Source organism: Danio rerio, chromosome 21 (assembly GCF_049306965.1).
Source record: "Danio rerio strain Tuebingen ecotype United States chromosome 21, GRCz12tu, whole genome shotgun sequence".
Taxonomy (NCBI): Eukaryota; Metazoa; Chordata; class Actinopteri; order Cypriniformes; family Danionidae; genus Danio; species Danio rerio.
The window spans coordinates 34,578,003-34,602,478 of NC_133196.1; the positions used below are offsets into that span (position 1 = coordinate 34,578,003).

The 24,476-nt window shown below is 34.9% G+C and overlaps 1 protein-coding gene across 14 annotated transcripts in view; it reads left to right on the forward strand.

Annotated features, from left to right (window-relative positions):
- The window catches only part of tenm2b (teneurin transmembrane protein 2b), a 576,016-nt gene that overhangs the window by 461,336 nt on the left and 90,204 nt on the right, over positions 1–24,476 (forward strand). For all 14 annotated transcript variants that reach the window (XM_068216114.2, XM_068216117.2, XM_068216118.2 and 11 more), the window contains one exon: positions 17,929–18,051. In XM_068216114.2, the coding sequence (XP_068072215.2) occupies positions 17,929–18,051 (123 nt within the window). The remainder of the gene's footprint in view (positions 1–17,928; positions 18,052–24,476) is intronic.

Genomic DNA, 24,476 nt, shown 5'->3' on the forward strand with positions numbered 1-24,476 from the left:
GCTGAGCACCCAGTTAAGAGGGATGTGCGTGCTTTTGTACAGTTTTTTAAGACTTTTTATGTAAAAAAACAAATGTTACACACATACTGTTTGCTATGGAATGCAAAAACTATGAGGCTCAATATCTCAAAATCATTCAGAACACAGATAGAATCTTATAATTCCAAGATCACGATATATTTGGAAAACATTTTTATAGCATTGCCTTTACAAAACCCGTCCATTCATTTGCAATGCTCATTTTGACTTGCTTCTTAGTCAACTGTAAGTTTGCAATGTTGTTTTCACTTTGCACTTCACATTTCTGCTCATTTTACTTTGTGGCCCTGATTTGAGAAGGGAACAGAGTCAAGGGAACTTGGCTCGGAACTGCCTACATCTAAGTGATGTCATCATTTGCTTGCCTCCTTTAGAAGTGGTTATAGCATGCTAATGTGATGATGCCATGTATTATTAGTAGTAGTAATATTGAAAATGGTTGTGCTGCTTGATATTTTTGTGAAATGTAACTATTTATTCATTCATTCATTCATTAACTTTCTTTTCGGCTTAGTCCATTTATAAATCAGCGGGTCACCACAGCAGAATGAACTGACAACTTATTCAACATATGTTTTACACAGCGGATGCCCCTGCAGCTGCAAACACCCATACACTCTCATTCACACACATACACTACGGACAATTTAGCTTTAATTCACCCATAGCACATGTCTTTAACTTGTGGGGGAAACCGTTACTGTTTTTTTTTTTGTTTTTTTTACTTTAGAACAGTTAAGGACTCAATATTTGTTTTAATATTTCAATATAAAACATAAAAACATGACCAGATGTCATTTTCTAAAAAACAAATGTACAAATTTTATTTGAAATTTGGATTTAGACCTTAATAGCATCAACTATTAAAATTTTATCCAAACCTCAAAGATCCAGAAAAACTGATCAATTTCTAGTAGTCTCTTCATTTTTCCAAAGCATTACAGTACAATGACCCACCAGTCACCAGTTATTCTCTTCATATTTGCCTTTGCTGCTGATATCCACCAGCATTGCATTATTAATAGAAGTAACATGCATTTTTGAGAGTAAAATCCAGCCTCAGAATTCCAAGTGTGCCCCCATTAAATTCCAGCATTCTGGTGCTTTGTCCACTTCTCACCTGTGGCATCATTACAGTTCCAGGCTGGTGTTTGTCTTGTCATTCTTCTGTCATCAGCAGCATCCCTCGCCTGAGATCTGGAAGCGGTTGCTAGGAGACAGATGTTGCGGTCCTGATGAGGGAGGTGGGGTTTTTTTTACGCAGGGCACAGCGGCTGCTTCTGCCTTCCATAAGGCCACTGTGACTAATCTAGACTAATTGGTGAAAGATGGCGAAAGAAGCAGATGAAAGAAGGAGAGATAAATGATGGATGTCTAAAGGCTAAGTGAAGTATTCTGCCCCCCACCGCCTCCTGGCACACGTGGATGCCGTTCTGTGCATACGAACATCAGTCGTAATGAAGAGTTAAGTGAGAGCCGCTGTCTGGATGACCCGAGTCTCTCAGAAACACACAGAGGAATTGACCGATTGATTAGAGATGCTTTCAAATCACCTCAAGTGCCTTGGAATGGACAGCTTTGTTCAGTGTGTGACGTAATTTCAACTGAAACATGAGGGCAGGGTGGGCATTTTCAGTTGCCGCTTTTCCATATAGCCAGGGTAGATAGTATAATAGTAACGTAGACTGACCATGTTCTGTACACTTTTTGCTATTCAGTGCACTTAAACGACCACTCCTCCATCATTGAAAGCCAGATAACCATGTTTATGTGTTCATTCTTTGGGTGAATACTTATTGTACAATCCATATTTTAATTAATGTCTTTTGGAGCAGTAGTTTTTGAAAAAAGAAGGGAAAAGGACAGCCTATGTGTACGGAAGATGATAGGTATTACCAGTGTTCCGTACACGATTAAAATAGTGTTCCATACAGTGCGCATAACTTCGATTCAACGCCAGAAATGGATATTGTTTTAGGTCTTATTAAAACCAATGTCAGAATATGCTGTCATTGTGTTTAACTTGGTCAGTGTTATATTTGATAACTTTTTATAATATAACTTTACAATCATTTAATTTTTATATCATGTTTAATACAGCATGACAATTTCAAATATTAAAACATTAAATTCATGCAAATTAATGCTAACTTAACTGACTTCTTATGAATATAAACATCTCAAGTGGTGTAAACAAAAAACACATACTCTACCACTAACACATTACAAATACTTATACTACAGTAATTGAGTAGTTTTTAAAAAAATGTGTACTTTTACTTTCACTTTTTACATTTTTTTATGCAGTATTGGTACTTTTACTACACTATTTTCCTTCAACCTGCTGTCATTATTTTGTCTTGCCGATGGAGATTAGAAAATTCAGTCCTGTGATTCCTGTCCATTCAAAACGCATATAGAAGTAAAGAGGTAAACCGCATCATAATGAACTACCTCAACACATGGGCGATTTATAATTGCAGCAGACTGTGTGGAAGCATTCAAAGTGTCCAAGAAGATGTCAAAAATCTTTACACCCATTGACCCAGAGACTGTTAGGATGAAAAAATGACAGATGTTTTCTGTATGAAGACCAAAAAGACCTGTATAAACACCCAGCAGGCACAAGACGTCAACATGACATTAGATTGACATTGTACCCCAAAGATGTGGGGGCGTTGCATTTTGTTTGAAAATGAAAAACGGGTTGACGTCAGAACTCATGTCCAAGCTCCAACCTAATATCAACATCCAATGATGTTACAGCTTTATATTGTGTGGACGTTACCACTATGACGTTTGTCAGACATAGGATTTTGTTGCCATACCCTGGCAAATAAATGTCAGTAATTTTTATGACACAAACACGAGGTACAGTCGGTCCCATCAAACGCACATAACTTGACCATTGACTTGACTCTTTACTCTGAGGCCACTGTCATTTGTGAGAGGAGATTTGTCATCAAGACCAAGCTGGGAATTATTTTAGAAGACAGATTTGATGGCATTATTCAGATGATGGTACTGTGTAATATGAAAACAGAAACAGCCATAAAGGAGGTTGTGTCGTGATTTTGTATCCTGAAAAAAAATGCTTTCAAATGGTTTTAAATATGCAGTTGAATTTATTTTAGTATTTTTGTAGAATTTAATGTTTCCCCGTTTAAACAGAATGCCCAAACATACTGCCCAAAATGCGTTTCAAAGATGGCCACTGAGTGAAATGACTTGCCTTATCCTCTTAGTCAACAGACGTCGATCCACTGGGCACGTCATGATTTTGCCAAGTACAATCCGATCCTGCAACATAATTTTTGTTGAAAAATGTAATCTTTACTCATTCCCTACCCCTAAACCCAACCATAACTGTAAATTATTCCCAAAGTCAGCATGGAATAATAGTTGGATAACAATCATGTAAAAGTGCATAAACCTATCCACAAGACTAAACTTAATGGGTAAACAGATCCCTTAGTTCTAATTGGCTCATTGCAATGTTGTTCCAGAGTTCAGGAGGGCTAATAATTCAGAATTATTATGCCCCCTGTTTATTTTTTCCCCCCATTTTCTGTTTGACACAGAGAAGATTTTTTCAACACATTTCTAAACAAAATAGTTTTAATAACTCATTTCTAATAACTGATTTATTTTATCTTTTAAGACACTTCTATACAGCTTAAAGTGACATTCAAATGTTTAACTAGGTTAATTAGGTTAACTAGGAAGGTCAGGGTAATTAGGCAAGCTATTGCACAACAATGGTTTGTTCTGTAATCTGCTTTTATTCTAGCCAAAGTAAAATAAATTAGATTTTAATTAAACATTTTGGTGAATTATCACTTTAATAAAATACTTTGAGAATTCTGGTTTTGAAGGGGGAGGGGCTCAGACCCAACGTGACAGTTTCTTCAGTTGTCATGAAACCTCGGGTCTACAAATCCACTGGAATTTCAGCAAATAAGAATGAGAAATATATCCACATAAAGCTTAAAAACCTCTAATTATAAATGAACCAACTACACTTGTTCTCAAAAACAAATGTTCTCTGAATTTGTCACTTCGTATGAAACAAACACGAGGTACAGTCCGTCTCATCCAAAAGACATCACATGATAGTAACTACTCAAATGCCCACACACTTATGAACAAAGAGAGAGCTGTTATTTTGGGAGGAGATTTGTCATCAAGACCAAGTTGGGAATGATTTCAGAAAGACCACGCCACACGCCAGACAATAGTGTTAAATTATGGATGGTTATTCATTTGTTTATGTCACAGTTTCTTCTGGAGAGCTAACGTTTACATCATTTACAAGTTATTTACTTCTGAAAATAGCATCTTCATAGTAAAAATCAAAAACGTTTTTATAGTCTACACAGTGTTACAAACAAAATAAGACCACAAGCTGAATAAAGGTCAAAGTTATAGTTAACAAAATCCAAACGAAGCAGTTGAATGTTCTGATGTTTCGCTATGCTTATATGTGAGCTGTATGTACTTAGTTGTAGTGAGCTGTAAATCACCACAGTTAAAGCTAAAGTTAAAGTTCAGTCATTTACATATAGGATGACCTGAGGGAGAATAAATTAACAGAAAATTAACATTTTTTGGTGAACTATCCATTAAATAATGTACTTTGAAAATTCTGGTTTGGTATTGACTGCCATCTATTTGGTTTTAGAGTGATGTGAGCAGGCAGTGCAATGACTCACCATTCCAGCTCCTGCCAATGAGACAGAAACTTGTTTATGAAAACAGGTCAAGACTCTGTCAGGTCTGCGGTAACATGCTGTATGTCAGTCACAATGAGTCATTATGTGTCCATTTACCAGTGCTCTCTGTCAGCGGGGACTTTTACTGTCACCTGCCCATTTTATATTTGTCCTCACACACACACTGGCAGGCTCATGGCGTGCTCCTCTGCCCAAACGGCCACCCAAACAAACACCAATCAGTCACACACCTACACAGCCCGAGATGCTGGAGATTCTGTCGCGTGGAGATAATATGTTCGCCAGCCAATCTGGAACTCGCAGCCCAGTTGTTGTCTGCCTGACTCAAACTGACATACTCCATCCTACAGGCCCAGTGTTGATTAAAATGACACTCTTCATTTTTTACTTTCACTTTCATATTTACTTTCCCCATGTTTTTTTTCTGACACCTGCCTAATATTAAAGCAGTGAGTGACAGGGGAGTGAAATAGCTTGATTGGAGCTGTGCATGCATGCGCTCGTATTGCTGGACAGAGATCGCAGGATTCCCATCTTCACTTTATAGCAGCGATAAAAAACACTGTCAGTCAAAGCATCAGGCATGAGAGGGAGAGGAGGTGAATTTTTTTGCATGCGAGTGTGTGTATGTCTATATGCACATGTATTTCATGGTGAAATAGTTGATTTCATTATTTCATTGGGGAATAGATTGGATCAATCTCTTTAGTTTAACACAAAATAATATATTTTAAAAAATGTTGGAAACTTTTCTATGTTGACTTGCATAGATTTTTTCCCTACAATAGGTATGAGTGGCTGCTGGTTTCTTTTTCTACAAAAATAACAAAAAAAGGCATTAATTAGGGTTTTTACTACAAAAAAAGCACCAGATATGAAGCATTAGCAAATAGTTCATGATATGTTAAGCATTAACTCTACATTAACAAATCTTAGTAGTTTATATCGGCAGCTACAAATGCTGTATTCTTGACTGTATTCTTAAGACCCAAGGTATTTCTTACATGCATTTTTTATTTCTCTTTGCTATTTGGGCTTGTTGGAACCTAATTAGAATACAACATAAGTATAATCTTTTGATTTGATGTACTTTTAGAGTCTCAATGTATATAATAAACTTTTTCCTGACTGTTTTTAATGCATATAACAATTTTTTTTTTTTTTTTTTTTTTTTTTTACATTTTTTGACTACCAGAGTGTAAAAACGAAATAGTTTTGCCATTTTGGACAGTTATAAATTGTGTTTGGGACATTTCATATGCTGCAAAACAGTTGCAGGATGACACTGTATGTCTGTAACAAAATATAAAACATTCAAAGTATTTTAAAAAGCTACTTAAGAGCTAAAATGTGCTGTCTATGTATGTGGATACTCAAGCCCTAGGAGGTTAAACACACATGTATAATGTGCTTAATACTTTAAACTGTTTTCATATTTTGTTAGTGATGAATTTATTATTACTAAATTAAGCACTGCATTATTTACAAACCAGTAATTTAAGAATAGTTGTTGGTTTTTAAGATCATTAAGAATGAGTTAGTAAATTATTAATAAACTATTCCAAATATTTTTATTAGTCACATTTAGGCATTTATTGATAGATAATTTGTATGTTAATAAATGCTTTATTTACTCAACTTCATGCAGTTTTGTGACCTAATATAAAGTAAGGACTATTTATGCTTTGTAAATGCTTTATACATGGCAATTAAAGGCTCAGTTATATTCTTAATAGAAAAAAAGAAAATAAACAACTTTATTCATTTCTATTCATTTGAAGATTCACAAATGAAACATAAATCTTTGCAACCTTATCTAAAATAAAATGACTGTACAGTTAAATCATCACTATGTAACATTGAAATGTGACATCGTAATATATTGTTAAATATTATATTGAAGTTGTTTTATCCAATTTTATGTTGTATTTTGACTCTTCTGTTATTCAGCAATGTTTGAACTTTTCGTTCTACTAAAAGTTTACAGTTCTACTATAGAATAAATGTCAAATTAATGGCAATGTTATTCACTTTTATATTTCTATTACTTTTTTATTCACTTTTATCTCATTGTTTTCTCTGACAGCTGCCTAATAATAAACTGAGTGACTAGAGTGAAATAGATTGTTGAATTTGCATGCATGTGATCATATCACGGGACAGATATCGCTGGATCCCCATGCATCGTCACTCTGTACCAGTGATAAAAATCGCTGTCAGTCAAAGCATCCGGCTTTCCATTGGTGCATATAGGACTGCAAGAGGTGAAGTTGGTTGCACGTGTGTATGTGTGTTTATACCATGGGGAGTGATTGTTGTGCTCTGAGTATTTGACAAGCCGAGTGGAATAGATTGGATCCATCTCGTCATGCCCACGCAGGAGCTTCGGGGAACTGTGTGTTTGTGTGTGTGTGTGTGTGTGTGTGTGTACCTTGCATGCCTGAAGCAACAGTCTTGATTTTTATTTATTTATTTATTTTTTGAGCATGTGTGGCATTTTGGGACAAGTTTTATCTGGGGATTGGAAGTTCTCCCAGGGTGCATTTGTGAGTTTTTTGGTCAACAGTCAAGACTGAGTGAGCTGATGTGATCGGATGGAGCTGGTCCTCAGGGTACAGCGGTTCACTGTAGCCTTTCATTTATATTCATAGCAGCAGGACTTGCACACCTCTAATCAAAACACACATCAGAGCCACACACACACACACACACACACACACACACACACTGAGGAGATCAGCAGCTAAGAAAACAACAGTTTCACCTTCAGCAAGAGGGTGATTATGTGGTTGTGTGTGTCTGTTTTTGAAGGTGATATGGAAGGCCGGGGTGTTTTTGCTTTTGCGTTGCTCTTTCTTGGTCAGTCAAGAGTATTTTTTGGAAAGTAGACAGAGAATAGAACTACCTGATCTAGCGGTAATGAACAACAAAGGTTTATTTGTGTTCATGCCAACTATGAATGTACTTCTGTGCTTATTCTGAAACATTCTTTCACACTGACGAAAGTGTAAAAATAAAATACAAAAGCATTTTAATTGTATACAGTATATACAGTTTAAATGTAACTTAAAATAAACTTTTTGTTTCTTTGGCTTTGAGGGTGTACTCAGCATGATTGTCTTAAACCAGTCTGTCAGTCAGTTAGTTTGTTAATTAGTTAGTTAATTAATTAGATAGGTAGGTAGGTAGGTAGGTAGGTAGTCAGTCAGTCAGTCAGTTAGCCAGTCAGTAAGTTAGTCAGTTAGCCAGTCAGTCAGTTAGTTAGTCAGTTAGCCAGTCAGTCAGTTAGTTAGTCAGTCAGTCAGTAAGTTAGTCAGTTAGCCAGTCAGTCAGTTAGTTAGTTAGCCAGTGAGTCAGTTAGTTAGTCAGTCAGTCAGTTAGTCAGTCATTCAGTTAGTCAGTCAGTTAGTCAGTTAGTCAGTCACTTAGTCAGTTAGTTAGTTAGTTAGTTAGTCAGTCAGTTAGTTAGTTAGTCAGCTAGTCAGTTAGTTAGTTAGTTAGTTAGTTAGTCAGTCAGTCAGTCAGTCAGTCAGTCAGCCAGTCAGTCAGTCAGTCAGTCAGTCAGTTAGTTAGTTAGTCAGTCAGTTAGTCAGTTAATTAGTTAGTAAATCAGTCACTTAGTCAGTTAGTTAGTTTGGCAGTCAGTCAGTCAGTCAGTTAGTCAGTCAGTTAGTTAGCCAGTTAGTTAGTTAGTCAGTCAGTCAGTCAGTCAGTCAGTCAGTCAGCCAGCCAGCCAGCCAGCCAGTCAGTCAGTCAGTTAGTTAGTTAGTTAGTTAGTTAGTTAGTTAGTTAGTCATTTGGTTAGTCAGTCAGCCATTCAGTTAGTTAGTTAGTTAGTTAGTTAGTTAGTTAGTTAGTTAGTTAGTTAGTTAGTTAGCCAGTAAGTCAGTTGGTTAGTCATTTAGTCAGCCAGTCAGTTAGTTAGTTAGTCAGTTAGTCGGTTAGTTAGTCAGTTGGTTAGTCAGTCAGTTAGTCAGTTAGTTAGTTAGTTAGTTAGTTAGTTAGTTAGTTAGTTAGTTAGTTAGTTAGTTAGTTAGTTAGTTAGTTAGTTAGTTAGTTAGTTAGTTAGTTAAACTCACATTGTATGTTTTCAAATTATTAAGTTACAATTTTGAAATCTACACTCACAATTGTTGGAAAATAGATCCCCGCCCCTTTATAACTGGCAATTAAAAAATATATATATTTCCAATTTGGAGGAAAGAAGTCTTGTTACATAAAAAATCTGAATTGAGAGTTTATATTTCACTGGCTTCCAAAATCTTGATTCTCTCTGCAAGCAAAAGAAGTTTTCACAAATTAAGAGCTTTTATGATGACTCACTGTACATCAATAATGCGTAATTAACAACTAGCCATACCACCCTTTCTCTTTAAAGCACATAATGCCTGCATATTATATATTGTTTTATAATTAAAGCACCGCCTTTGCAGTATAATAATCACACTAGCCTGCAGTGTGATTTTGATTGCACTTTGATTAATTGTGCAGGCCTTGTGTAGACATTAAAGAAGTCTTCTGTAACATCAGTTGGAGATTGCTGTGAAGTGAGGATGAGTTGCATCAGGTTGATTGAGGTACAAATGTGTGTGTGTGTGTTCATGTGGGCTCCACGGGGACACACTCACATGACTGCTTTCATTCAGGTAGCAACTGTCCCTGGACAAAAAAAAAAAATGGAGTGATATGGCTTTTAGGGTTTTGCTGGCCATCTAACCATAGCTATCTTTGTAGCTGCACTTCAAAGTGGCTCCTGATTGTGTGATTTATTTGCTTTTTGCTGGAATAGTGCCCGCTGGGAGCAGCCTGTTTCATCCATACATGTCCCTTGTGTGTGTAAATGCAACACAAGGCCTGTTAAATAATGAAACGGTGGGCAGATATCAGTAGTTTTTGAAATGAAGTGTTTGGCGGTAAGCCATGATCCAAATAGTGGAAACAATGTGTTTAAGGCCAGACACTGCATGTTAATGGAGTAAAAAAGCATGTTTTCACCATACTTCCCTTGCATCAGGATTTAGAAATTATTTGTTATAAAATTTGAATATTTCAATATGCAGTTTAAATATACACAGTGTTCAGCATATATAAGTACACCCCTCACAAATGTTTTTTTTATATGTTTATAATTTTAATAGGAAGCTATACAATATTATATTTTATATATAAATGCATTTACAGTAAATCTGGAAAATATTTATAGCACTTCACTTTTTCCACAATTTTTTTATGTTACAGCCTTATTCAAAAATGGATTAAATTCATATATTTCCTCAAAATTCTACACACAATACCCCATAATGACAATGTGAAAAAAGATTTTTTGAAATTGTTGCAAATTTATTAAAAATAAAAAACATGAAAAATCACAATAACATAAGTATTCACAGCCTTTGCTCAATACTTTGTTGATGCACCTTTGGCAGCAATTACAGCCTCAAGTCTTTTTGAATATGATGCCACAAGCTTGGCACACCTGTCTTTGGGAATTTCTGCCCATTCCTCTTTGCAGTACCTCTCAAGCTCAGGTTGGATGGGAAGTGATGGTGTGCGATCATTTTCAGATCTCTCCAGGAATGTTCAATAGGATTTAGGTCTGGGCTTTGGCTGGGCCACTCAAGGAAATTCACTGAGTTATTGTGAAGTCACTCCATTGATATTTTGGCGGTGTGCTTTGGGTCTTTGCCCTCCTGAAAGGTAATTTGCCCCAGTCTGAGATCAGGAGCACTCTGAAGCAGATTTTCATTCAGGATGTCTCTGTACATTGCTGCATTCATCTTTCCCTCTATCCTGATTAGTCTTCCAGTTCCTGCTGCTGAAAAACATCCCCACAGCATGATGCTGCCACCACCATGCTTCACTGTAGGGATGGTAATAGCCTGGTGATGAGTGGTGCCTGGTTTTCTTCAAACATAACGCCTGACATTTGCTCCAAAGTGTTCAATTTAATAATATGCTGTTATACAAATTTCCACTAATTTCCATAAAATTGTAGGATTAAAAACTGAAAAGTGGAGAAAGTCAGTTTCAAATTGTTTTATCTGCATTGTATATTTATTATAATTGATGCTTAATTCACTTTTTAACATATTAGAGTACAAATTAAAAAGATTAATTTGTACTCTATTGAGAGAATCTCTATTATTCAGAAAAAAAAAACCCCAAAACATTAAAGAAAACCTTTTCAAATAGAATAAAATGTTGTAAATTATCAGACGAAATATGCTTGAACATATGCCTCAGTAATCGCCTTCCGAATATAGATAGGAAAAAAAATGATGAATGGAGATTTTAAAAAAACTACTGATATCTACAGACATAAAATGATTAATTGTGGCAAAAGGAACACTTTAAAGTTTTTTATTTGGGGATTGTTTGGATTTTTCTTTTCATCACACACACACACACACACGCACGCACGCACGCACGCACACAAATACACACACACACACAAACAAACACTTTATAAAGCTAAAAAGTCTAAAATCTGAGAATTGACTGTGCATTTAACAGTTATTACTACAAGCTGTGTCGTGCTGAAATGGACCAAACGTGTGTTTTTGATTTTCTGAATCATCGGTAAACCACTAGACCTAGTGGCTCAAGCATTTATTTTGCTTTTGTTTTTGGCACAAGTGTTTGTTTTGGGGGTAGAATTGTTCACAGATAGTTATTATGTTTAACGGCAATATAATATATAACAGTTTTTTTTTGTTTGTTCTGTGCTAACATGAATTATTTAGTACAGTCACAGACACAGGCTCTTTTTGAGTCTATTTCCTTCTTTTTTTCCTTGCTGTTTCTGACAGATGCTTTTCAAACTTCCTGCACATTTGTCCTCCTCTGATGTTCTGGTGCTCAAGGTGACAAAAATTATGTACTGTCAACTTTGATCATTCAGTGGCACATCGATTCTTAGATGGAAGAAATCAAGCTTTTATTTTTACATATATGGTTTCTATGGTTATCTATTGGTTGAGTATGTTCACCTGTGTCTGGTTTGGTTTAAATGGAATTGTTTAATTGACAATTAAAATGTGTTTAATTAAAAATGTGATTTATCTCTTTAATATAATATAATTATAATTATTATTGTAATCATCATCATCATCATCATCATCATTATTATTATTATTTTTATTATTATTATTATTTTCCCAGTACTGGGTTGTGGCTGGAAGGGCATCAACTGCGTAAAGCATACTCTGGAATAGTTGGTGGTTCATTCCGCTGTGGCAACCCCTGATAAATAAGGGACTTATCCGAAGGAATTTTTTTATTGTTGTTATTGTTATTATTATTTTTATTATTATTATTATTAATATCTTCTTTGTTTTTGTGGTTATTTATTGGTTGAGTATGTTCACCTGTATCTGGTTTGGTTTAAATGGAATTGTTTAATTGACAATTAAAATGTGATTCATTTAAAATGTGATTTATCTGTTTATTACAATTTAATAATAATTATTATTATTATCATCATCATCGTCGTCGTCGTCGTCGTTGTTGTTGTTGTTGTTGTTGTTGTTGTTGTTGTTGTTGTTGTTATTATTATTATATATATTTTTTTTTAATAATTTTTTTTTCCAGTTCTGGGTTGTGGCCTAAAGGGCATCAACTGCGTAAAACATATGCTGTAATAGTTGCCGATTCATTCTACTGTGGTAATCCCTGATAAATAAGGAACTTAGCTGAACGAATATTTTTATTACTTTTGTTGTTGTTGTTGTTATTATTATTATTATTATTATTATATAAACAATATATGTGTCAATGTCAAATGATTTTTCACCATTAAATCCAAATAATTTTTTGTATTAACATAATGTACTCACTGTGCATGAATACTGTATATATATCAAAGTGCAAAACCAAGATATTTACATTTATATTTATTACATTTGTATTAAGCATTAATTTGAAAAAATATATTATTATAAATAAATATTTTCACAAGTATATACATGTATGTCTGTATTAATATATTATGTAAACACAAGCTTTTATTTTGAATGCAATTTTGCAGTTGCTAATAATCGACCAGGTGTAAAAAACTATGATTTATTGAACTAAAATCCTGAGACATTCTCCGTAATAGTCATTTTCAATTTTTTGAATTATGTGGAATTTTATGACTCCATCCATATTTTCTGCATCTGAGAAATTATAGGGTTCTCCCAACGTAAGTCAGGTCAATGGAGAGCCTTAACTGAACATGTGAGACATATAAACATTAAGTCAGAAATGCATTAGGGCTGTTTTAGAGAAGTGCTGAAGAAAGAGTTGCAGTTCTGCAGTGCTGCTGTCAGCACCAGCTCAGTGAAATAACTTCTGCAGCTCATGAGCTCATTTCCTCACTGCACTTTTACATCCGAGCACAACTCCAGACTTACTCAGGCAAGACGGGGGAATACTCGTGTCATCTGTATCAGCGTCTGTTCTCTCACTCTTTCTCTTTCTTCCCTTTCTTCTTTCTCTGTGCTTCAGCTAGGTAATATTATTCATCACTTTGAAGAGGTGAATTATACATAGAGATTACATAAAGTAAGATGCAGCATCTCATGAATTTCACAGCGAACACATTTCCTCTTAATAATTAATGCCTATTGCGCAGACCAAAAATGAGTTTGTAGAAGATCTCCATAAGATTTGATTAGCCATAAAAGTGCCAAATGACATTAATGGTAATGATAATGCTGCCATACAGGCATGAGACCGTAGTCTGATCCTTGATTATGCCTCATTTTTTAATCAAAATCTATGAAATATCAGTCTGATTGCTTTGCTGTCAGAGTGCTTTTCTCTAGATGGATGCTGAATGAACCTGCAGTATGTAAATTATCGTTTTAATTATTTTAATTGTATTTATTTATTCCGCTGTTACTGTGGTTACTGTTGTTACTGTTAATTGAATATCCTCTGTTGACAAATAGTTGCCTTGTTAACACATTTGCAGTGAATTAAAACTTGTAAACATGCTGTTGAAATGGCTGAACATTTACATTAATGAGACTCTGACGGACTTCATGTAAATTCATTCAACTCAGAGTGTTAAAATACCTTTGAAGCTATAATGGGTTGGAGAGGCAGAGTATAACATTGTATTTTTGATTAATTCATTCATTTTGGTCTGACTGAAAAAAAAATTATGTTTTTAACTCTGTTTATATGTAGTAAAGATACTTGATCTCATTATGTTTTGCTTTACTAGAAAATGCGATACTAAAATGACATTCATTGTTGTGTATGTGTGTTTGTGTGCGCGTGCATGTGTGTTTAGTTGTGATTGAAGTCAAGGTGGTTCAATGTAAATGAATGTAAATGAATGTAAATTCATTAGCCTTTAGATTGTTTTTCAGTTGTTGTTGCTCACATGTACTTGACATTATGTAAGTTTGTGACCTGAACACTGGCACCTAGCTAAAAGAGAAACATTGTTTTTCTGTGAACAGTGAAGAGCACACTGTACTATAGTATAATGCATACATCTGTTTCACATGGAAGGCATAGTAGAATTTAGAGTCTTCTGCCATGTTAAAAGTCATTTTGTTTTTACAATTTTGTTTAGTTTTTATTATTTTATTTTTAGTTTATTATTTATTAATGTAGCTATATTTCATTTCTTATTTAATTTATATTTTTATTTTACTTTCAGATTGAACCATAATGCTTTTTTAGTTGTTATTTTTATACAAGCTACTATTACTGATATAGCTGCAAAGGTTTAGGACTATGTTCTACAGCTAGACATAATCTGCGGACATTTTTTTGCTATTTCTGTTCAGAATTTTGTAAAAAATCTGTGGATTTATGCAGAGAGATTTTGGGAGTATCATAACTAAAAACTTAATATATGAAGTAAACAATAATATCTTTTTAACTTTTATTGTTTTCAATGCAAATCAAATTAGATCAACTTATTTTGGAAACAAAGCAAGCCTCTCATATAAGAGATCTACTAAAAGACAGAAAATATGACTTTACAAACTGTATTGTAAATAAATCATAAACATTTTTATAATATTCAAAATCATTACTGAAAATAATTAAAAACTCAAAAAATTAAGATGTACACATTTACACAAGTTAATAACTAGACTCAATGGTAGGCTAACAATCTGTATTTCTGCCCTAGCAGATCCTGTATTGGCATAATTATACCCCAGCACAAAATAATACAAAATAAAGTAAATAAAAAGGTAGAATATTTAAATATTTAAAAAATATAGTTTCAGGTTTGTTGATAGCTAATCCAAAATTATTTAAACACTTATTAAGTAACAGCAAAACAAAAGTCTGTGTAAGCTACAGTACTAGCAGAGCTGACGCACAGATTTAGTTTATATGACACTGAAAGCCAGTGCTTTAACTTTTGTCATCTATCTAGAATAGCTGTGTTCTTCCTGTACAGATTGCAAAATCCATTCAGAGCTTTGAAAATGGAGTTAGTAGATTTCCACATTTTAAAGCACTTATATGAAATAAAAATAAAAAATAAAACCAACACCACAGCATGTGGTAAGATAATAAAATAATGTTATTTCCAGTGAACTCTTTTTGCTTATTTCTCACACTGCCTGCATCAAATGCCACAGGCTAGAGGTCATTCACAAAACTGGCCTTAGCTGTGATCTGTCATGGGCAGGAGCGTCTTGTCATCCAACTCTAATATGTCTTAAGAGTGACATTCTTCTGAAACTGCAATTTTATGTTATTAAAGAGATTATTAAGGATTTTTCAGTGCAAAACATGGCGGTAAAGCTTCTGAACTTTATGGTAAGTATATATTTTTATATGTTTTTGAACCATAGCCCACTATAGGAAAGTGTATTAAAGTATACTGTAACCTTTTCACAAAATGGTCTATATAATGTTCTTCACACTATAAAAAATGGATTTTAATGGATTTTTACTGAATATTGTTTGTGAGAAAAAAAAAAAAACACTGTGGAATCACTACAAAATATAAACTTATTCAGATCATTTGAAGAGTTCAGATGGAAAAACAGCTGAATGCCGTCAGAAATGTTCTTCTAAAATGAGCATTTTTATCAGGCTCCAGTTTATTGGTTCAGTAATTTCACTTTTATGGCGAAGAACAAGTTCTTTTCATGGTCTTCAAAGTGAAATAACTCAAAACAAACAAAGGAGGCTTAGGATAATGTGTAGTTTTGATGTAAATTTCAGACAGCACTTTTTATTTTTCAAAGCTTTTTCCTGACAGCATTTGTTTGTCTAAAACTAAGAATCTCCAAAGCTTTCTAGTGATTAAACACATGCTTTTGTGATGAACAAAGATTATTTTTGTGGTGGACATCTGAGTTTAATCCCATCAGTTTTATCCTATGAACCTGAAACTGCTAGCATTTGTATGTGGCATCCTCAAATATGGCCCAGGAGATCCACTTTACTGCAGTTTAGCTCTTACCCTCATCAACCTCACGCTAGATTCACATGGGGTGTTGGCATCAGTGCTGGCATGATCGTCATGGCAACCACCAATTACATTGGAGTAACACAACTCAAAAAAGGATGGCTTTTGACAGCTAGTCAATAATAAACAGAGTACATGGACATGTCTTGCACTTAAGCAATGCAAGTGTCCATTGTTGCTACACAATATGTTGCCTTTCTGTTGCAAATTACCATGAAGTGTAAAAACAATTTACAAAATGACCTTTGGATTAATCTCCACTGCAAACAAACTGATATTAATTCGGACAGCACATAGTTAAATCACCTCACAACCTCAGTGTTTGTCAAAAACACAGTAGGCCAGGGATATTCACGCAAGGTGGGAGAAAAAAAAACACACCAACATTCTGGATTCAGACTGCCATGAAGTCACCAACTACCCCCTGTGAATTGTGAAAATTCCATATGTAACCCTAAAACAATCGCAGTCCAAACAGGACTTAAGAGTGTAAATTCTAGCATCAGCATGCAGAATAATAAAGCATAATGTTTAGAGTTTCTTCACAACGCTGTTAAGTGCAACAAGAGGCTTCAGGTCATAATGGAGCATTTCTGTCAAGCGAGGACTGCAGTGAAATAAACAGAGAGAAAGCAGAAGGGATGGAGGACATAAGAAAGGTGAAAAGAACAATGACTGAGCGAGAGATAAGGCTGATTAGAGGATAGGGTGATAAGATGAGGAATAGTTTGTGTGTGTGGGACAATGACTAGAGAGTCTGACAGCTTGAAAGAGTCAGCTTTTTCTTTTGACCCTTCTTCATGAGAGCGATAACACGCATGCCGTCAGGATGCAGGGAAACACTGAGCTGCCATTGATTTTGCCTGGATGAGATTGAGGGAGGGATAGAAGAACTAGAGGGCGGAGGTGAGGTGTTACGGTTGATTCTGCGAATGTCAGCGTTTTTCTGCAAGATTTGATGTGCGTGAGTGTGTGTATAACTGCACTTGTTTTCCCTTAGGGCATCTCGCCTGTAATTTCCACCAGCACATCACAAAACTAACTTTCGCTGATCATTATCATATTTCTTAAACACGACTTGACATTTCTGAATATTGCATATCGAGTGATCTCCATTGGAGCTAATCAGTCTCTACAAAGTCCTGGAAGTGCTGAAGCACTGATTATAGTACATATGGGGTGCGGAGAGAAGCAGGCGTCTCGCCAAAATCCCCTCTGGCGCTCACAAAAACAAGAACGTGTTGAGGATATTTGGCATCTGTCACCAACTTTAAACTGGCTTTGGTTTTATTATTATATTTTTCCCTGAGACAATTTTTTTTGTCCTTTCACACCTTGTTTTGCAATATCAAGAAATGCCTGACATTGTGTTATGTTGCGTTTGACATTCTGTTTTTGCTCATTTCCCGCCCGCGTCTGCTTGTGATATATTCATATCTACGGCGAGTTTAGTATTCCTGTAGCGGTTTGGATTAAACCTGGTCCAAGTAAACCTGTCTGGGCACGCAGCCCAAACAAAGCACAGACTGTAGTCAAAGTGTCATTGGCTGTAATGAGTGTATTTGTATGCTAAAGTCTCCTCTGTCAGGGAGAGTTATGGTTGCATGGGTGTCGCAGGCTCTAGGCTGTCAGGATGTGTCATCTGTATATACATGAAGTGGTCGGAAGGTGTAATGTGGTGTCATGTTTTATTTTTTAATTCTCTTTCTCTTTCCTTTGCAGCTCTTAATCTGCTCGGCTTGAATTGGCGGCTGAAACCCACTGAAGGGCATCTAGTGAACACTGGCCTCAGCATGAGTATTCCTGGCATCGGCGACGTGGCAACAGTGCCCTCCGGAGGCAGAGGTAAAAGCCAAACACATGCCAGAACCCTGAAACACAACAACGTGAAATCCAAATCACCTGATGACATGACATGCAAACCCTCTGATAACATGGAATCCAAAATGCCCAGCTGTCTATAGTTTTATTATGCACAGTTTGAATGCATGCTATCGTAATGGGGGAAAGCTTTATCAAGTATTAAAATGATTAATATGGTAACTATGCAATGACTTATTAATGATAATGTAATAAATTAAAAGCTGTTTTCACATTTCAAGTCTTAGGCTAGATATTTAAAAGACGAAATTTGCTAAGGAGTCCTTTTTTAATAGGGATCCACCACTATAGATTCTTTGGCTGATATCGATAAACAGATTTGGAGGCTGATAACCGATATATTAGTCGATAAATTAAAATATTTTAAAATGTTATATTTTTATACAGTGAACAACTGATTTCATTTTAAAAACTTGATAAATGTTTGAACTGATCTTATGAACTAAATGACCAACTCAAAGCAAAAAAAGCAATCATTTCAAAACTGCAAGGTGATTATATAGACAAGGGGCCTCATGTATCAACGCTGTGTATGCACAAAAATTTTGAGTACCCCATGTTTCAAGCTTACATTTGAATTTACTAACAATGAAATTAACTTGAGAATGTGTGTTGGTTCACGCCCACTTCATGTCTGGCCTACGGGCATTTTTATGTGTGTTTGTTTTATTTCTATTGGCAACTCCTAGAGGCAATTATGTTAAATTGCACACTACAAAGTATCTTTCAGCCGTGCATTGCCAGCCATATGGAGGTATGGGTCAGGATCATCCGCATGTCTAGCAGGTATATAAGGTTTCCATACTATGCTGTTAAAAGTTAGTTTGGCGTTTGACATTCATTAGACGTTCGATTTCAAACCAATAAAATGTTTTGCTCCTGTTATAGTTTGAGCCAAAAATAGGACAGATAGGCATACATATGTGCCCTTTACATTACGCAAGGCTTACTTTCTCAATAAAAAAAATAACCATGCGAATAAATTAAACAATTCAACCAATTCAATTATAAATTATACAATAAAACCAGTACAAAAATGTTCAGAAAAACATCCTGGTTATTGCACAAGACTTTAGCACTTTATTTTTTTAGTAATATTTTTTAAATATATTTTAATGTAAAAAAATATTAAAATCAATTAAACTCTGACACCATTTGAGATAAAACCTTCAAATCATTTCTAAAATTGTGTGTCATCCACAATTAAAGCAACTCTCTCCTCAAAGGGTGTTAGTTTAGCATCCCCTGTTCCCCCGCCTGTTCGGTGTGCACTTTGACAGAGGTTCTCCTCTTAACCTGCACCTGTACATCAGACCATTTCTTTTTTTAATTGGTTCACAGTACGATGTTCAGATCCCACTGCGTTAACAGCATCAGCGAAACTCTCCCTGTCTATTTTTTTTCTTTTGTTGTTAATTCCGGAGGACAAACTTGCAAATAGCAAAGTTTTTCTCCAGTCTACCTCCGATAGGAGCACCTCCAATTAATTGTCTGTGAAGTTTCTCCTCTTGCTTGCTTTTGCCATTGCTTCTTCGTTTGGTTTTGCGAAAGCGGAGTCATTACCATATTTTTAGGGGGAGGAGGCAGGGAGAGGTTTTGCACTCGTTCATGTGCGCCCAGTTTCACGTTAATTCAGATGTACAAAGAGAATATGCGTGGGATTCCACGTATGCAGTGTTTCGAGCTTATACCGAGGCTAATACCCACACACACTAGATTAAAGGTGCAGTAGGTGATCTGCCAAAATGCTAACCGCTTAGCATATTATCCTTGGATGGCATGGAGGGACTGTGATTCAAAGTCACACCCCCTGAAATCGTGAGCGTGCGCACCGCGTCACAACAGCAAACAGACAACCCACTAGTTCATGTCATTCGCCGGTTAGTTAGTGCCAGTGCCGTGCAGGAAATACATTTATTACTTAGCCACACTTACATGCTATTTCAGACGGAATATTCAGAGTAGCATGGTAAACAGTATAGGAAGGCTGTCATTATTCAAAAATGACCCAATGTGAATATAAAAGCAAGTTCAGCTCAATAAAGCTGGTTATGCGGACTAGCGCTATTTACTGATGTTTTGTTGTTAAACTAAATATAAATATATCTATTAATCATTATCAATGCTGTAAAAGGACCTTATGAAACTGAAAATAATCACATCAATCTTTCACCCAGAGATTTCAGTGGCTGAACAACACGTCTGTGCATATAAGTCATTCATAACAGAACTGATAAGATTAGCCTGACTAAAATAGTTTTAAAACAGAACATTACTTGTCTAACAGTAATACTTTAGCCATGGTGTCGTCCTTCCTCCAGCATGCTACAGGAACTCCAATATTGATTTGGGTTTTAAAAAGTTTCAGTTCAGCATTTGATTTCTCCCGGTCTGTTTTGTGACCGCGTGACGCTTATGCAGACGGGCATACGCGAATGGCGTATCTGCGTGAACAGATGCGCAGAAGTCCGAATCTACATTTGCTGACAGACAGTCTGACATGCTTATCGGAGTTATGGGAGATGTTGGTCCGACTCTTTTTAATTGGATGAACATTTTTTAGTTTTATGCCTTTCTCAGACAATAAAAATACATATAAACACATTTAGATCATTTACTGTAATCATTACTATTGGACTGTGAAGAGACTTTCAACAAGCACAACAAAAAAGGTTTCTGAAGACAATCACCTACTGCACCTTTAACTATAGCAGCAGGCCATACACATATTGCATCTTTTTTGCGCGCAAGTTTGTTATTTCCAATATTAGAATATATGCCAATATGCATACGCAAGCGGAGCGATGTACTCACACCTTCCAGACACACCAAGTAGAAAACATTTTATGCCGCTGAGGTTTAAATATGAAAAAGCGCTTCAAGCGTTTAAAGCTATTGATTCTCAAAAAAAAAAGTCAACTAAGAATCATTTGTATGAATGGTTAAAGTTCATTTTCACAACAATACCTCAGTATAGCCAAGCCAACCTAGCTCTAATGCATGCAAAGGACAGGTTTGGAAAAAATGAATCATCAAACAAATCAAATTGGAGTCATTGAGATACTTGAGTAAAAATAAATGCATATTATAAGAGAATTAAAGTGTTTTTTGTTGATGTGTGCATATCAGTCTTTTTTTGGAGACCCCTAAACCAAAATATGACCTTGTATAATGCATAATGTGGGCTCTTTAATGCCAATAAAGAACATTTATTTTTAAGAATGCATGTTCACACTTGCATTTACATATTATATCCAGACAGCTTTCTAAAAGTCTGGACAGCCAAAAGTAAAAAAAAAAAAAAAAAAAAAAAAGAAAAATCATGACAAACCAAGACATACATTTCAAAACTGGTGAAGGAAATGCTGGAAGTATTCACACACACAAAGAATAACTGGTCGTGACCACAGCAGAGCCATCACAACGCTGTATGTACCAGTCATGATGCAGAACTCATCTGTCGCCTCAACAATGGAGAAGTTCTGCACTCAATTTGGCAGGATGGTAATTTGGAGAGCGAGATGACACATTTTTGTTTTTCCTCTGTCCAAAATGTTTCGAAAGCCTTGTCACATATGTGGACATGCATTGTAACGCATGTTGCCTATTGTTGGTTATTTCTGGACACACAAAAAGAGAAAAATTAAATTAACTTTTTGTTTATTAAATACAATAACTATATACTAATAAACATACAAACAGTTTAATACAGCAAAGCTTATTTTCCAAATCAGGTCTTAGTCAACATATATTCATGTTGGCTTCAATTCAAGATTTCTTTTAATGATCAAAGTACAATTTTGGTTTTATAAGAAGCAGTGTTGGGGGTAACAAGTTATAAGTAATGCTTTTTATGTAATAATATTACCTTTAAAAAGTAACAAGTAATATAACACATTACTTTTATGAGTAAGTAATACTATTTGAGTTACTTTAAAAAAAATGAAACTCAGTTACTTTTTTAGCTTGGCCAAAATATAGTGTGGAATAAAGATTACCTTAGTCAGGTTGAATCACACACTCAATGAATCAAGCACTCATCATCATCATCAGGTGTATTTTTTACAGCAGATGAGTGAGTGTACTGTTCTAGTAACTGAATAGCTCAGAATATTGGTTTATTTTGAGTCAGAGGCGGTATCCGATATGTTAGTACTTACTGAAGATGCAAACTGTTTCACGACAACTCCATACTATTTAATGAACTGGTTCAACTGGATCACCTAGATTTTTACAGTTTTTAAGTTTTAAAATAAACGATTCATTCGCGAATCGCCCATCATCACTACAGATAGTCAGAAACAGAAACAATGGCAGGCCGTAGACGTATGTTTTTTTAATGGATTCTTGTTTTTTTTTTTAACTCATCAAAGAAAACTAGTGGATTATTGTTAAATGTAGATCATAAGTAAAACTCTTGACAACTGCAAGAAACAAAAATCTGAACACGAAGCACTACACTCGCACCACACCTCCAGTTAAACAACAAATGATTGACATTACTGCTCCTTCTACAGGTAAAACAGTTAATTCATCTAAACTAAAAAAAAATTTATATTGCTTTCATTGTTGAGAAGATGCAGCCACTGCCTAACGTTACTGTAGAAGCAACTAGGTTTTGTAATATAGTAAGATTTTTTCTCTTTTGGGAAACTATATCCACATTTGTTAAGACCACGTGAAGCAACTTATTTATTGTAAAAAAAAATGCTCAAAGATTGAGTTTGATTTGGGTTTTTATTTATCAACTTACTGTTCATGTTGTTATTAAACATTTTAAAAGTTTTAAATCTGTTTTTCCCTTAATATAAATTATTTCATCATACTACTCTTAGGCTTTATTGCAATTTTTATCTCAATGGACAGCAAATTTACTTAGCTAATAACACAAAACATTCAAAAGTAGCAAATACATTTCTTTATGTGCTGTCATTAATCTGTAAATTTAAATTATAATGTTATCCTACATTTTTTAAAGGAAAATGAAGGTGTAGATTATATAGGTGGTTGTTAAATGCAGTGCTTCTCTATAAAAAAGGTGAAAAAAAACACCTGCAAGTTTGCTCAATATTGTAATGCATTACTTACAAAAGATACTTTTTTTCCAACACTGATAATAAGTATTTTATAAATAAAGAATAAAAGTGTAATTAAAATGTTCTTTTATTTTCCTCCTAGACGTTTTGCTGTGTAATGATAATAAATATGTAATTACTTTAGAATAACATGTAATGACGATATATATGTAATTATAATTACATGTTATATGTAATTATGTTAAACATATTTTAAATATAATTGTTAAATATACATAATTATTATCTTTATAATAATTATGTTACAAAAATCCACGGTAGCTAGTTCACTCAACATTTTTTTCTTAGCTGAATATTTTGGCTTAACTCTGAGGCATGTGACATTTGGATAGTTAAATATGCTGAGGTTGCCGTTTTGTATTGTCTGCAATCATTCCAACTCTTCGTAAAGCTTCTGCTGCAGTTTTACGCGAGATTGGTAACACTAATACACTTGAAATGATGGCTGGAGATTTAGACATTCTAGCCTTGTTATAACACATGTTACTCTATGTCAGCCTGAGGCTTTCCAGGAATCATCTGGGCCCAACCAGCAATTCTCCTTTCCTGTATACTGAGGGAGTACATCAGTGTAAAACTCTTGTGTGCCTTTTTTTTTCTTCCTGGTGACCTTTGATAAACGGGGTTATTTAGATTAGACGTTTTGGATCTCAATGGACTTTAGTTAATGGTTCAAAGCTCTGGCTAACTCTCAGTGTCTCCGACACAAAGACTCTTCCCGTCTGTTGTGCGTTCACCTCAAATGATTTATCATTATCAGTGTCAACACGTTCAGATGATAACGACTGCCGCCGACCTTTAGAGAGTGCTGGTATTGACGTTCCTCATTGACAGTGCAGCTTCTCCCTTCAAAAACCAGGCTTCTTCATGGAGGAAAACACATAGGTGCTAATCTAGGTTTAACTGGGAAGCTTGTGTGTGTTTACAGTATAGGTGTGTGAATGCCAAATCCTATTTGATTGGAAGAGTAATAGGCAACGAAATGAATGGTCGCAATGGGAAATCATCAATTGATAAAGGCTTTTTACACTTTTATTTATTCATTATTTTATTTTTTTTTTTTGCATGTTATTAATTTTTTTTTCTTTTTATTTACTATAGTTTATGATTTTTAAGTATATTTAGTTTGAGGTTTGCATTTCTTTTTTGATATAATAGACTTACTCTGTATTTCAACTGGTAATCTTATTAATAAACCAGTTATATCATATCATTGTATAGTTGTGTTAAATGTGACAAAACACCAAACAAACATTATAAAGTGCACACTATTTAATGAAATAAAGGTACAGG